This window comes from Daktulosphaira vitifoliae, unplaced genomic scaffold (genome assembly GCF_025091365.1).
Source record: "Daktulosphaira vitifoliae isolate Bord-2020 unplaced genomic scaffold, ASM2509136v1 Scaffold_5, whole genome shotgun sequence".
Lineage (NCBI taxonomy): Eukaryota > Metazoa > Arthropoda > Insecta > Hemiptera > Phylloxeridae > Daktulosphaira > Daktulosphaira vitifoliae.
In genome coordinates this window covers 9,352,434-9,367,888 of record NW_026099576.1, presented here as the reverse complement: position 1 = coordinate 9,367,888, position 15,455 = coordinate 9,352,434, and the positions used below count along the sequence as shown (strand labels likewise).

General features: G+C 23.7%; 1 protein-coding gene across 3 annotated transcripts; it reads left to right on the top strand.

The window, feature by feature from the left end:
- On the top strand, window positions 1–15,244 carry LOC126906658 (kinesin-like protein KIF11). 3 transcript variants are annotated; one of them, XM_050687359.1, is made up of 18 exons: window positions 1–254; window positions 424–577; window positions 647–802; window positions 1,062–1,225; window positions 1,551–1,694; window positions 2,427–2,663; window positions 2,736–2,928; window positions 3,056–3,238; window positions 3,617–3,783; window positions 3,851–3,990; window positions 4,058–4,170; window positions 4,273–4,452; window positions 5,794–5,952; window positions 6,226–6,498; window positions 8,759–8,932; window positions 9,004–9,223; window positions 9,275–9,471; window positions 9,819–10,019. In XM_050687359.1, the coding sequence occupies exons 1-18, from the start codon at window positions 184–186 to the stop codon at window positions 9,858–9,860; spliced, it is 2,967 nt and encodes a 988-aa protein (XP_050543316.1). In that variant the 5' UTR covers window positions 1–183; the 3' UTR covers window positions 9,861–10,019. The 3 variants fall into 3 exon arrangements, with proteins under 3 accessions (XP_050543316.1, XP_050543317.1, XP_050543315.1); XM_050687360.1 differs by having other exon boundaries at window positions 2–254; window positions 9,749–9,842; XM_050687358.1 differs by lacking the exon at window positions 9,819–10,019 and adding an exon at window positions 14,866–15,244 and having other exon boundaries at window positions 3–254.
- The last annotated feature ends 211 nt before the right edge of the window (window positions 15,245–15,455 follow it).

Here is a 15,455-nt window from a genome sequence, read left to right as displayed (position 1 = left end):
AATTATCGTTACCTGTTATTCGTCATGTTGAAAATCATAAAAGTTAATAACTTTTATTTCTTTATTTAATTACAGTGCGTTATTTATTCTTAAATTCATAACAATTATATTTCTATATATTTATCATAATATTGAATTGAAAGTTATATATAACTGCTTATATAGTTATTAAAAAACAAAAAAATGGCTGATAATTTTATTCAAAAGAAAAATTCATCTCCTGAAAAACCTATTGAAGTTTTCGTTAGAGTCAGGTATTTCAATATTAATATTATTTTGGCCAGTAGTTATATATTTGATCATTTGAATTATTCTTTAGAGGTTTTAATTTAATATTGTTGCTTAATGTGTATATGCCTAATTCATTTTTGAGTAATTGTACCAAATATTGAATTTTTAATATGAATATACTGTTATATTTAGGCCTATGACCGATGTTGATAAAAGTAAAGGTCTTCCTGTTGTGGAAGTTTCTCAAAATGGAAAAGAAGTAGTTGTAACAGAAAAAACAATATTGTCTGATCGTAGAACAAAAACGTTTCATTTTGATAAAGTTTTTGGGCAAAATTCTAAACAAGTAATCTATTGTTTAGTCTAATAATGTTAATAAAAATTTATTTTAAATGAATATAAATATTTATTATAGGTTGATGTATATAATTGTGTGGTTTATCCTCTAATTAAAGAAGTTTTAGATGGGTATAATTGTACAGTTTTTGCATATGGTCAAACAGGAACTGGAAAAACATTTACCATGGAAGGAGAAAGATTAAATGGACAATCATCTATATCTTGGAATAAGGTTTTTATAGTAACAAAATATTAAACTAGACATAAAGATTTAATATCTTTAAAATACATTCATACCATGATAGATTCAATTTTATATATCAATATTAACATTAATAATTTTTAATCGTGTTTAACGTCATCTTTAAAAGCTATTGCTTTTATTGACAGAGCAAACAGGAAAACCTACATAGCTCAGCACAACAGAATATAAAATATATCTATATACAAATTAATTGTTATTTTATCTTTAAATGTTTATTTTCCTGCAGGATCCAGTTTCTGGTATAATTCCACGTGCATTGAGTCATATGTTTGATGAACTAAGACTTTTACAAGTTGAACATACAGTAAGAGCATCATTTTTAGAACTTTATAATGAAGAGATTTTTGATCTTCTTTCCACTTCTGAAGATCCAACTAATAAATCATTAAGGTAAAAATTTTAATAAAAAGAAGTTAACTATGAATTTATTAACAATTTATTCCTATAATTCATATACATATTGTTATTGGACAACTAATATGTTTTATCTAAAAAAAAAATGTGTTTGCAGTATCATAACAAAAAACTAAGAAAAAAGATATTTTTTACAGTATATATTATAAAGTTATATAGGTGTTCAGTAAGTTAGGAAACGGGTTTCTATTGTTCTCATTGTTTGTAATCACTGACCTGTTTCATACTTACTGAACATGTGTATATGTATATAGGTGGAACAGAACTAACTGTTAAATATATATATGTATATATATTTTAGAATATTTGAAGAAAAAAAAGGCTCAGTTATTGTTCGTGGATTAGAGGAAGTTATTGTTGGTAATAAAGATGAAGTTTACAAGTTACTTGAAAAAGGATCTAAAAGACGCCAAACAGCAGCTACATTAATGAATGCTCAATCAAGGTAAAAGCAAAAATATATATAAGATTTTATAGTTATTAGAAATAGTATTTCCCACGGAAGGCCATAAAAATTTTTTTCCTAAGTGAATTTGGTGTTTTCCAAAGTTTTTTGTTAAATTTTTGATAAAAATAATTTTATCTGTATAACAGAATTTCTTGGAAAATAGTTATATTAAAAAGAAAAGTTTCTTAATTTTTACAAGACTTACGATATCTTCCTTATTTTTTGCTACATAATGGTAAAATTTGTAATTTTGGTGTGATGCATGAACAATTTCTAGCAATTTGTATGAACATTTTCTAAGGATTTAAAAGTGATAAAACCTAAAATTAAACAATGATTTAAAATTATTTTTACCTTAAAACTTATGAATGGAGTACGTGTCAATTTTGAAAATTTTTTAACTATCTTAATTATTATTATTAATTTTTTTTTTTTTTTTTTGTTAATTGTTTAGAATATTAAAAATTATTTGAAACATTATCACTATTAAATTATGCAATTACTTATACACCTGCTCACTAATAATAAATTATATATGAAAATTGTACAATAAATGTAATAATATCATTTTTTATGCAACTTAATTATATAAACTGTGCACAATGGAACCAATATTTGAATGCATAGACAGCTCTTATCCACTTCTCTAACAACTAACTAATTATAATAATGTATATTAAGAAATGTCCAATCATTTTGAAAAAAAATGAACATTATGTCTATTTTTAGTCGTTCTCATACAATTTTTACCATAACTATACATATTAAAGAATCAACAATTGAGAGTGAAGATATAGTAAGAGTTGGAAAATTAAATCTAGTTGACTTGGCTGGCAGTGAAAATATTGGACGATCAGGTGCTATTGATAGACGTGCATGTGAGGCAGGAAATATAAATAAATCATTATTAACACTTGGACGTTGTATCACATCTCTTGTAGAACAAACTCCACATGTTCCTTACAGGTTTATTTTTCTTTTTATTGAATTTTTTTTTTTTTTTTATATTAAATTTTATCAATCCATAAATATATCCAGAGAATCAAAACTTACACGTTTATTGCAAGACTCATTAGGAGGAAAAACAAAAACTTCAATTATTGCGACTGTATCTCCATCACATTTTAATGTTGAGGAAACTTTAAGCACTCTAGATTATGCATCTAGAGCTAAAAGCATAAAAAATAAACCTGAAGTCAACCAAAAGTTCACTAAAAAAGCTCTGATCAAAGTATTACAATTTTTTTTAATTCATTAAGATATTAGAGATAATGTTTAATACATAAAACTTTCAATAACAATGTGAAAATATGTAGTAATAGTCATGATCTATAGTGTATACATTCTTTTTTTTGTAGGAATATACAGATGAAATAGAAAAACTCAAACGAGATTTATGTGCCACACGCGACAAAAATGGTGTATATGTTGCAGAAGAAAACTACAACGATATGATTTTAAGGTTGGAAAAAAATGAAGCAGATATTTGTGAAAAAATTGCAACAATAAGAGCTGTAAATGAAGAGTTAAATAAAAAAGAAGTAAATAACTTTTTTCAAAGAGGACAATATTTTTAAATACAAATTGAAATATTTCATACCTAAGAGCTCAAGTCATGTTATTATTTTTTTTAAAAAAATCATCCCTTCGAATGTAAACTTATACAAAATTATTTTTTTTTATAAAATAACAATTAAAAAAAATTTCTAATAAATTAATGAAGTGAAATTAATAAACTCACAAAATAAAAAGTATATTAAAATAAAGATTATTAGCTCCTCTATTAATAAATTGTTGATTGTTTATTTGAATAATGGATTAAATAAGTTATGATATAATATTCTCATAGTCGTTTTTTAAGGATAAAGCTTAAACATTTTAATATTATGATTTTTCTTATAAACTATAATAATGTTAAGGAAATTATGAGAGAATTAAAAGTGGATTTAATTAAAACTATGGATGAACGAGATAGAAGAGACAGTCTTATAGTAAAACTTGACAAAGAAGCGAATAATTTAAGAACTTTAGCAGAAGTTTATGAAAATGATATGAAATTATTGCACGATAAAATTGAACGAACTACGTAAGTATCATTCTAAAATTTAATTTAAAAAAAATTAAATTAAAGTTTACACAATTAAATGATTTAGCGATGTTGAAAAATCTAATGAATCAGCAATTGAAATGCTTAGACATCGAGTTTCAGAAACTAATGTGTCCTTTTCTAATACCTTATCTCTATTTGAAAGTAAAAATAGAGAATATTTGGACAATCAAAATAAACTGAATGGTGAGTAATACCTAAATAATTTTTTAATTTATATTTTATTTGTTGTGTTTACTCTTTTGTTTCTTAGATGAAATGTATCACAAATATAATTCTTTATCTAACAATTTTAAAACTGTTTTAAATAACTTGAGCAGTTTTAATGACATAACTATTAATGAATGTTTACAAACCAGAGAACAAGTAAAATTATTCACTTATTATTATTTATTTATTTTTATTTCATTGTTTTTGTTACTACAATATTTTATTATTTAATTAAACTCATTTTGTATATTTGTTTAGATTATCAATATTTTAAAATGTAGTGAAACTAAAAGTAGTACCATTGGTCAAGAAATAAAAATATTGTCAGAAAAATTGAATGATCTTGAGTCCAAATTAGTAGAAAAATCACAAACCATTTGCCATGTTGTTACTTCAATAGATACATATCATGATTCAATTATTAAACATATTTCTGAGGTTAATACATAATGTTTTTTAGCTTTTAAGAATGAAATTAAGTGTATTTTATAATAATTAGTATTCCTTAATCATATTGATTGTTTACAAAATGGTGTAAATACAATTTTTTTAGAAAAATTGAAAATGTTATTTTATGTGACTATCTATTGTTATGTTTTTTTCAGATAAAAAATTTAAATGTTGATAAATGTATTACAAGCACCAATTAAACTGCTAACAATCAATAAATAGAATTAATATATATTAGTCATCAATATTTTATTATTAAATAGAATTTAAATAACAGTTTTAAATGTCCCTTTGTACATGATACTGGTAAACCAACAGATCCTTATTGAATTTTAGAAAATACCAAGTATATTTTATATTTTAAACATTTTTTGCAAACTACATACTTCAAAAAATTATTTTTTTTTATGATGATAAATATAAAAAGAAAATTATTATTGTTAAATTAAAAATACAAAACAAGGAAAAATAATAACCTTTTTAAAAAATGGTAAATGGAAAAATAAATAAAATCATAAAATAAGTATTTTGTTTCATTAATCTTAAAAGTTTTTAGAATCTGTTATTTAATTATAGTTTGCACTAAATTGATTTAATGGCTAGAATCATACAGCATAGTTGGTTTGGTATGGCATCACTTTTATAACCTATTTTTACATTTATTGAAAAATTAATGTTATGTTTTAATAATGAATAAAGCCATGAAATAAATAAAGGCTTGAAGAAGTAAATAGAGAGCTAAAAGTTATTCAAAATTTAATTAAAATTGAGTTTTTACTATAAATAAATCAATGTGCACTTAGCTCCTTATTTACTTCAAGCTTTTAAATAAGGACTTGAAATAACATCTTATGTGCTAAAAAATTATTTTAAGTAATTCATCATTTTTTAAAATTCTAAAGAAAAATGTAAAACTCATATTAGCTTATAAGTTATGGATATAACTATTTCTTTTATTTCCTACTTCCCATTCTAAAGTACTGACCCATTTTATATTTCATTAGGCTTGGCTCTTAGAATTTTTTTAGTACTGACTCGATTTTTAATTTTTTGGTACATATTGATTTCAAGTCTTTAAATTATATCCAAAATAACTTGTGAATCATAATTTATTTAAGAGCCAGCGTTTTTATTATTTGGACATATTTAGTAGTGTTTATAACATATCTTCAATTTTTCACCCTACATAGATTACATTTATTTTAACAAAATAACTCCTAGCTAATTTCTTGTTACTACAAAGTGAGTTTATTTTATTTGCTTTATGTGTTATTAATAATTAAAGAATTCTAATGTTTAAAATAATTATAATTTTAATATTTTTTTTAGACGAAATTACATAACAAAAGTATGAATGACATATTAAATGAAATAAAATATCGATTTACCACTCAAGAAAACTGGAATAAATCTATTGAAACTTTATATATGAATCACATTAAAAAATGCTACCAGTTAATGAAAGATGAAAAATATAAATCACTGCAGGTAACATAAAAACAAAAAATGTATATTTTAATGTAAGAAAATCAAATAACATGCTAATTTTGTTAAATGTTATAAAAATGTTTTGTCTAAAAATGAATCAAATTAATTTTTGGTTTTTGTTCCCTAAATGTTTGGTTCAGTTAAGATATGATTGAAAAATTAAAAATTTGGTTCAATCTCTAAAATTAGTATTCCTAACATCACTAGTACATTGAAATTATTGTTTATAATATATATTATAATAAACAATAATTTTTTTAATTAATGTTTTAGAAAATTCAAAATATCAAAGATAACTACACTAACTTTAAAATGCAAATTGACGAGTTCAATGCTGAATTTTTGAAAAATATTGATGATGCAAAAGATTTAAAATATTTTGATGCTATTAAAAATGATTATGAAAATAAAGATATAGAATTGTCAGACTTGTTTAAAAAACAAAACAAAGAAATTGAAGATATGAATCCATGTTTAACTTCATTAGAAAGAATTCAATTACAAAACTTTGAATTAATGGAACCAATTGAAAAACTTACTAACGAGGTAATTTTAAATTTTGATGTTATTTATTTCTAACTGATATTCTCTTAATAGTTTAAATAACTAAACCCATCAGCTCTAAGTGTCCCCTAAATGTATCACAGGTTTTAAAAAGTACAACAAATCTATAGAACAGAGTTTGAAACCATTATAAATAAAAACAATTATCGGTCTCTGTAAAAGTTGAATTTTACTTAAAATCTGTAATGTTATTAGATACTAATTTTTTATAACTGTTCTCTGTTATTGTTTTTATAAAAAATAAGAAAGAATACATAAACTGTTTAAAACCGGTTATAGTTTTTTTTTAGTTATTGGCAAACAGTAAAAAAAATTTAACAATAAAATAAAATTTATAATTACTTTTTTTTTTTTTTAAACACTATATATGCCCCTTAAGGGCCGTAGAAGTCTCCCCCAAAGGAGGAGTTTTCTATATCATTGATACTTTGGGATGGGTGGTTATTCCGTCGCCAGAGAGAGGGATGGCAACTCCAATCATCAAAACTAATCCTTGTTCGGCAAATTAAGCTGCCCGTGACCGAGTTTTGAACCCAAGGCAGTGCACATCAAGCATTGCCGCGTTACCGACTAATACCGTCCCTCTAAGATAATTACTTTATTTTATTTTAAAAAAAAATTTTTTAATAATGGAACGATTATTTTGCGTTAATTTCAAATCTATCCTTAGATTTTTTTCTAGCTCTTTTATTTTTTGGGATAAATTCTAAATATTATCCTATATTTTTTATTAATCAAGGCTACATACACAGGGTGATTGACTAACTATGTCTCACGAATTTTCTTTAAAAATATTAGTGTTATCATATATGTAATTATTTTATTTGTTATAAATCTTCATCCCTTAATCCACAATTCCATATCCACTTATTTTTTCAAATAGCAACCCAGTTTTTTTTTTTATTAATTTTGTTAAGCATAAAAAGAACAATATTAATATATTCTAAACGAGATATCACTATTTAAAGTTTAGGTGATTTAACAAATAAAACAGTAGTCTGATAAATACAGTAACATTAATATTTAGTGTACAGATAAAAACTATTGGTGTATTGTACCAATAGTGAAAATTTGCTCGGCTTTTATAAATCAACGTGAGTAATACTGACTTCCACTGATAATTGAATAAAATTAAAAAAAATAGGGTTACCATTTGAAAATTGAAGTTGATAATGATTTAAAACATAAAGGGTGATCATAAAAATGTAATTTTACTCATTGAGCAGCCCAAGATAGAAACATAATATTTCATAAAGAAAAAAAAAGATAACTCTTATATTTCTAGAGATAATTTGTGAGGTATAGTTAATTAATCACCCTGTATAGAGTGTCTCACAATGTTCTGACAATTTTACATAAGAAAAGCGTATGCATTTGTTAGTACATCGTGGGACAACCTTTATATTATATACTCAATTATTTTCAAAATAAAAATAATTTTTTTGGCTATTCCAGTTATGTATATTTCTTGATTTATCAATTATTAAGTAATTTTTCAATCCACCCCTTATATATTACAAGAGTATTAATTCCATTTTGTTTAAATAGCATTTATATTGTACAAATAATAATGGGGTGTGATGTGGCGCAGTAGATTATTCAGTTGCTACCTTAGTGCTGATATATAGCATTGCTGTTTGCTGTTAATTTCTGGATGAGTGACTACACAGAAATTTTAACAGTGACACTTTTTGTCTCCTTACTGGTTTCCTAATTTATAATGAGTTACATCAAATCAATAGCTGGTTTAAAAATCCTGACAAATCATTATAAAGTAAAGCCAACACCAAATAGTTGGAATAGAAGCTAAAGGATAATGTATATTATACATATATTATTACTGTTTTTATAAAATGGACAGATGGTGTAGCTGAGTTGATATTGGGCAATGCTTGATAAGAACTACCATGGTTTTGAGACTTAATTAAGAGCGACTCTGTTTGCTGAGCAATAGATCAGTTTAGTAATTAGAATTGCCATCCCTTTCTTCAGAGGTAAACTAACCGCTTGTGCCAAAGTATAAACTGTTAAAAAACCTCTCCCATTTATAAGATACAGTTATGACCCTTAATAGGTTGTAGAAACAAAAAATTAAATTAAATTAATGTACTAAAAAAAAAAGGCCAATCAAAACATTCATTTAATTAGTACTTAAGGAATTATTGACATTTTTATATTCTGTGGGATGACAAATACATGGATGACTTAGTCCCAATCTATATATTTTTATTCATTTTTATAGAGTCAAGTTATTTTAAAGTCTATATCTGATAATGCTCAATTTGATCAATTATCTCATCAATGTACTACAAACCAAGAAACACTATTAAAAATTCATGATACTGTAACATTAGAATTTGATCATTTAACTCAAAATATTACTAATGAAGTTGAAAATATTAACAAAAAAATTTTGGTAAGTCATTTCTGTGTTTACTACTTTTTCCTGTCGTGCTTTTTAAATTAAATTTATATTTTTTACTGTAGAATGTTAACAATAACATATCTAAAACAATTGATGAAGCAAATTATTGTGTGCGACATTATGAAAATATTACCAAAGAATTTCATTCTAATTTATCATTACTTAATGAAAAACAAGTTGATAGTGTTGAAACGGGTAGTTTATGTGTTAAAGAAGAATTCTTTAGGCAAGAAACCAATGTAAAAATATTTTTAAATGAAGCAAAGAAGTGTACACCATCAGGTATTTTATATAATTAAAAAAAAAAACAATATCTCATATAAAATGTAACAGGTGAAACTCCTAAGAGAAAACAGTTTGATTATCCTGATTATGTAAACACTACACTAAGACGCGAGATCACACAGAATTATCTAGAAGATATTGGTGAATCTGTCGTAAGTTCCACATCAACACATTCAAGCCTTGTATCATTGAATGGGTCAGACTCAAACCTACCATCTAAAGAAAATAGCCCAAAAATGATTAAGGTAAAGTTAAATTTAATTACTTTATAAATAATTAATGTTAATTTAACCAACAATTCACTTATGAAAAATGTATAAATGAACATATTGTGTATTTACAATCTATGCAAAGTATAGTTAAACCCAATCTAACCAAATACAGTTATAACACTCAATATTTATAGCAATATTTTGTAAAATAATTGACTCACAATTTTTTTTTTTAAATATAAAAAAAAATTATTAAAAAACATCTAACTATTAAAATAATTTTTAAAATTATTTATGGGATTTCTTTTAGGTACATGTTTTTTTCAAATGACAACATACTTAATTAACTAGTTTATTTAATAAATAATTATCTGTTTAAGAAAATGACTGACTGGTCAATAACAACTTGGATAGTATTTTAGAATTTATAAACATTTTTATACTTATGCAAGAGAAAGGATACGGCTAGGAAATGATTAGTGATAAAAATCACAGCGTCTTACCTCCAGAAATTACTATAAAACATATTTCAAGCTGGGTATTGATGTATATTTATAATGCTATAATATTATAATGCTATAATGTTTTTCATAATAATGTTATATACCCACTCTATGTATTAAAATGCTTGTATGTAACTAATTTTATTATTAAAAATAAATAATAAAAATGTGCTTTTAATGTAGTCTAAGAATACAAAAATTATTTTTAAAAAAATTGACGAGATGATTATTAAATCAAAAGATAAGAGTTGTTAGTTAGATCCATTCCATCTAGTATTATTGTAATGTTTAAAAATATGATATATCTGTATTATGTGTAATATTAATTAATTATGACTTAGAATTTAAGTCTTTTAGTTTCAATGCGAAGCTGAGAAGGTATTAATTTTACTATGATGTTTTTTTTTGTCTGTTACCACTTTTTCTCAGCTCTCACCGAACCTATTTCTTTCAACGATACGTCTAAAGATCACAAATAGTATCTAGTCGAAGACATTATCCTCAAAAATTGAAAAAAATTTCCCTCGTTCCCCGTAAATGGGGGAAATATCCAAAAAAATTACAAATTTAAAAATCGCTAATATTCGAAATTTTTTTCAATTTTTTTTACTTAAAACTGCCATAACTTTTTCAAAAATGAACAAATCAATATAATTTTTTTTATAGATGCTTGATGTCTACCTATCATTTGGTATATTTTTTTTATAAATTTAACCTTTTACCCCTCCACAGGGGGGGTTCAAAATTACAACTTTTTCAACTAAACTTTTGAAAGTGTTTCGGAAATACTGACATTTTTATATATATCTTAAATTAAAGATAATGTAATATACTTTAATATTAAAAAAAAAATTTGTCCCGACACTTTATCTTCTGCATTTAAACGGCTGCCGTAGTTAAAAAAAAAACGCTATTTTTGTGTTAAAATTTTCGATTTTAAATTTTCAACTTAAAAATGCCATAACTTTTCGAAAAATGTAATTATCAGCACAAATTTTTTTTTCTAAATACATTATAAGTACATCTTTCATTTGACATACTTTTTATTAAAATTGAACAATTTTCCCATATATAGGGGGCGTTCAAAACTTGAAACATTGTATAAAAAATAGAACTTTTTCAACTTAATTTTTGAAAGAGTTCCGGAAATACTGCGTCCTTTAAGCGTATATAAAATTAAAGCTTATTTGATGTACTATAAAATGAGAAAAAAAATTTGTCCCAACGGATCTATCTTCTATGCGCAAATGGATACCGTATTCAAAAATATGCTATGTTTGTGTTAAAATCCTTGGTTTTGTATTTTATTTTATTATAAGGGGATTACACTGATTTTCATAAATATTATATCAATCTAAATGACATAGTATAAAAAATTAATCATACTTAAATTTTTTTGTTCCTTTGAAGTCGAGAAAAATAACTTTAAAATTTGAACTAGCTAAATTTCCATTTTTATAAAGTGAGGAATGCGACGTACGGTTTTTGAAACGGTAACACTTCACGCCTGTGGCATTAAATTATTTCTTATTTTTTTTTAAGTTAGAAAAAAATGTTTAACTCATTTGATTTTTATCTCATTTAGATTCAATAATTTCAATAAATATCATGGATCCCATTACTGTAGTTTCCTCTCGTGAGAAGAAATTCATATTAATATTATTTTACTATGTGGTTTTTTTTTGTAGCTATCATTTATTTTCTCAGCTCTCACTTGACCTACTTTTTTGACAAATTTTTTTTTTCTAATTAAACAGTACAGATTTACATCGAAGCGTTTTTTATGGTAGTGATTTTAATCATCACTGTCAGATATCATCTATACTGGACCCAACTATGCCACGACCCCACTGTGCTAGGTTTTTTTTTTAAGTTATTTCTAGTATTTCATTTAAATATTAAACTTGTTATAAAAAACATGTGTCTCACATCTATAAATTTAGATATCATGCATGTATAGTAAAAGTAAAAAAATTAATTAAGAAAAGATCATTTGAAAATGTGTTACAACTTACTTCAAAAAATTTGTTTTATTTTAATGTTTTTTCTTTTTCACATTTATTATAATTTAAAATGTAGTATTTAAATTTATAATATAAATGCAATGAAATCATGATAATATTTACGTTTAAATTCAACTATGATTAGCAATTATTAATTTAGCCATTGATAATAAACAGAAAATAAAAACAAAAAAAAAAATATTTCTTCTGTTGAAAGATAAAATGAATATTTCATTATAGCATCTTTTATAATGATAAAGAGACCACAATAAGAACAATACAATAAATTCTGTTATAAATATTAAAAATATATTATGATAGTTTTCATTTACAAATCTAAGTTCAGATCATTTTCTTATTTTTAAGTTAGTTAAACATGTTTCCTTTTAAAAAATAAAAGTTGATACAGTTTTAAGGGAATAGAAAGAGGTTATGACCAAATTTCTTTTGCAAATTATAGAACATTAGATAATATTAAATCTTATAAAGAAAAAATTATACTTTAGTATATTTTTAGTTATTACTTAGACATAGTGAAATAAACACTCTATATGTATGTGTGTGTGTGTGTGTATATATATATATACAGGGTGATTTTTTTATCATAACCCACTCAATTACTTACAGAATAATAATAATTAAAAAAAAATTTTTATTATTATCTTTAGTTACACATTATTCTTGAATAATTAACTATGTAATACTTTTTAAGTTCATCCCTTATGCCTGGTAAGGGTGTCAACTTTGTTTTTTTAAATGGTAACACATATTTTTAATTTAATAAAATGTTTGAGTTTTTAATTCAATAATAAATGGCATTTGAATTTTTAATAAAACTTAATTTGTTTATTAGATATAAACATTTAAAGTTTCAAATTTTTGAGTTAATATATAGGTATAATACACAAGGGATTACAAATACAGGTAGCTAATTGGTTTTTTATGACATTGCTATCACAGTCACGGATTGTTTATTATCAATTGTGACTATCAATAGATATACTTTTTGTATTGTCAGTTAGTGTATTTATAAACTCACATAAATGTACCTTACTATCATTGATAATAACAATGCTGTGTACCTGCTAATATCGATGTCATAAAAAACCAATTAGNTCATAAAAATCCAATTAGCTACCTGTATTTACAATCCCATGTGTATTATACATGTATATTAACTCAAAATTTTGAAACTTTAAATGTTTATATCTAATAAGCTAATAAAGTTATATTAAAAATTCAAATGCCATTTACTATTAAATTAAAAACTCAAACATTTTATTAAATTAAAAATATGTGTTACCATTTAAAAAAACAAAGTTGACCCCCTTCCAAGGCATAAGGGATGAACTTAAAAAGTATTACATAGTTAATTATTCAAGAATAATGTGTAACTAAAGATAATAATAAAAAAAAATTTTTTAATTATTATTATTCTGTAAGTAATTGAGTGGGTTATGATAAAAAAAATCACCCTGTATAACTGCCATTGAGTTCAAGATTTTGAACTCAATTTTGAATTCAAGAATTTGCTATCACGTGATCAGCAATGAGTGTTTTATTTTAGACGAAGTTACAAGCATTTTAATATGTAAAACTTTTCTAACACTAAAAAACTGAAAAAAAATGATTTATTTTTTTAAGTAACTCAAAGCTTTTATTACATTAAAAATGATTAAATTTGTCAAAACATCATGGATTACCTGTTATCGTTACAATTAACGAGAACATTATATACCCATTTCCTTACTTACTGAACACCCTCATATATATATATATATGGCAATTTAAATCTAAGATGGTCATAAATCAAAATGTGTAATATTTTTATACTTTATTCTTTATCTGAATATACAAAAATTTTTTATTAATTATTAGACTGTACAAAATGTTTAAAAGAAAGTAACATATGATATAGTACTTTGAAGTCATTTATCAGCATTCTCGCACTCATTGTATGAGATATACAGGATGGTCCACCACTCACTGACAACTTAAATAACTTTTGATCCAGTTAATATTTTTAGTTGATTTTTTTTTTAAATAATAGTTATACGTTAGGTCTATAGCTATATCTCAATAATTAATTTTTTTACATTTTATTAAAAATATTAATTATTTTTAAATTTTAAATAAAATGTAAAAAAAAAATCTAAGATAGCTATTTTGTAGAGTAGAATTTAAGAAAAATTTTAGTAAAAAAATATCTTATTAATATTCAGTAGTAAATATTCTGTAGCGTTTTGAAGTTTGTGAAAATTTGAATTTTCATGTACTATTTTACGGTATTAAACATTGAAATACGTATTGAGAAAAGGACAGAAGAAAACGCTATCTTTTCATGATTACTGTGTATACATATGATGATAGTGTGTATACATTACAAACTTGGCATAAATACCATGATAAGAAATTAGATAAGGCAATTATTACTTATCACTCTCATTCAAAAGTATATTGAAAAGATAGCGTTTTCTTCTGTCCTTTTCTCAATACGTATTTCAATGTTTAATACCGTAAAATAGTACATGAAAATTCAAATTTTCACAAACTTCAAAACGCTACAGAATATTTACTACTGAATATTAATAAGATATTTTTTTACTAAAATTTTTCTTAAATTCTACTCTACAAAATAGCTATCTTAGATTTTTTTTTTACATTTTATTTAAAATTTAAAAATAATTAATATTTTTAATAAAATGTAAAAAAATTAATTATTGAGATATAGCTATAGACCTAACGTATAACTATTATTTAAAAAAAAAATCAACTAAAAATATTAACTGGATCAAAAGTTATTTAAGTTGTCAGTGAGTGGTGGGCCACCCTGTATATATACATAGATGAATATACCATTATAAAAATACATATAACATTGTATCATAGGTATAAGGATTAATAAAAATTAGTTATTTCAGAAACATGATATCAAAAAATACAATAAAAAACAAAGAAATGGAAATATATTGGTTGAACGTAATTAACATATATATTAAATTTTAATCTTATTAGTTTTCGGTGTAAATAATGAATTATTCAGATAATATTGTATATTGTGTAACTTTATAACTTGTATTTTTTGACTAATTTGTAACTTTTATATGAAATTTGTCTAGTTGTTTAAGTTAATTTTTTATGAACAACTTTAACTTTTAATCAAAAACTGTAATTTTTTTTTTATCATGTTTTAAATGTGTTAATGACCATTTTTATAATTTTGATACAACCTTTCAAATATATAGTAAAATATTATGTAGTATAAATATTATTTAAATTAATACATACATTTTACAAGAAGCAACATTTTTTCTCACAAGTAAAAAAAAAAAAAAAAAAATTCCTTTCCTTTTATCATATTAACTTTCTTAAACGAGATTATCAGTGTGTTTAACAATGTGTAATAATAAACTGCCATAAATTTACCTATTTAAATACTTATTTCTGACCATTACCTAAATTGCCCACTATATGGAAATATATTTTAATTATGTATATTCCCCATAATATT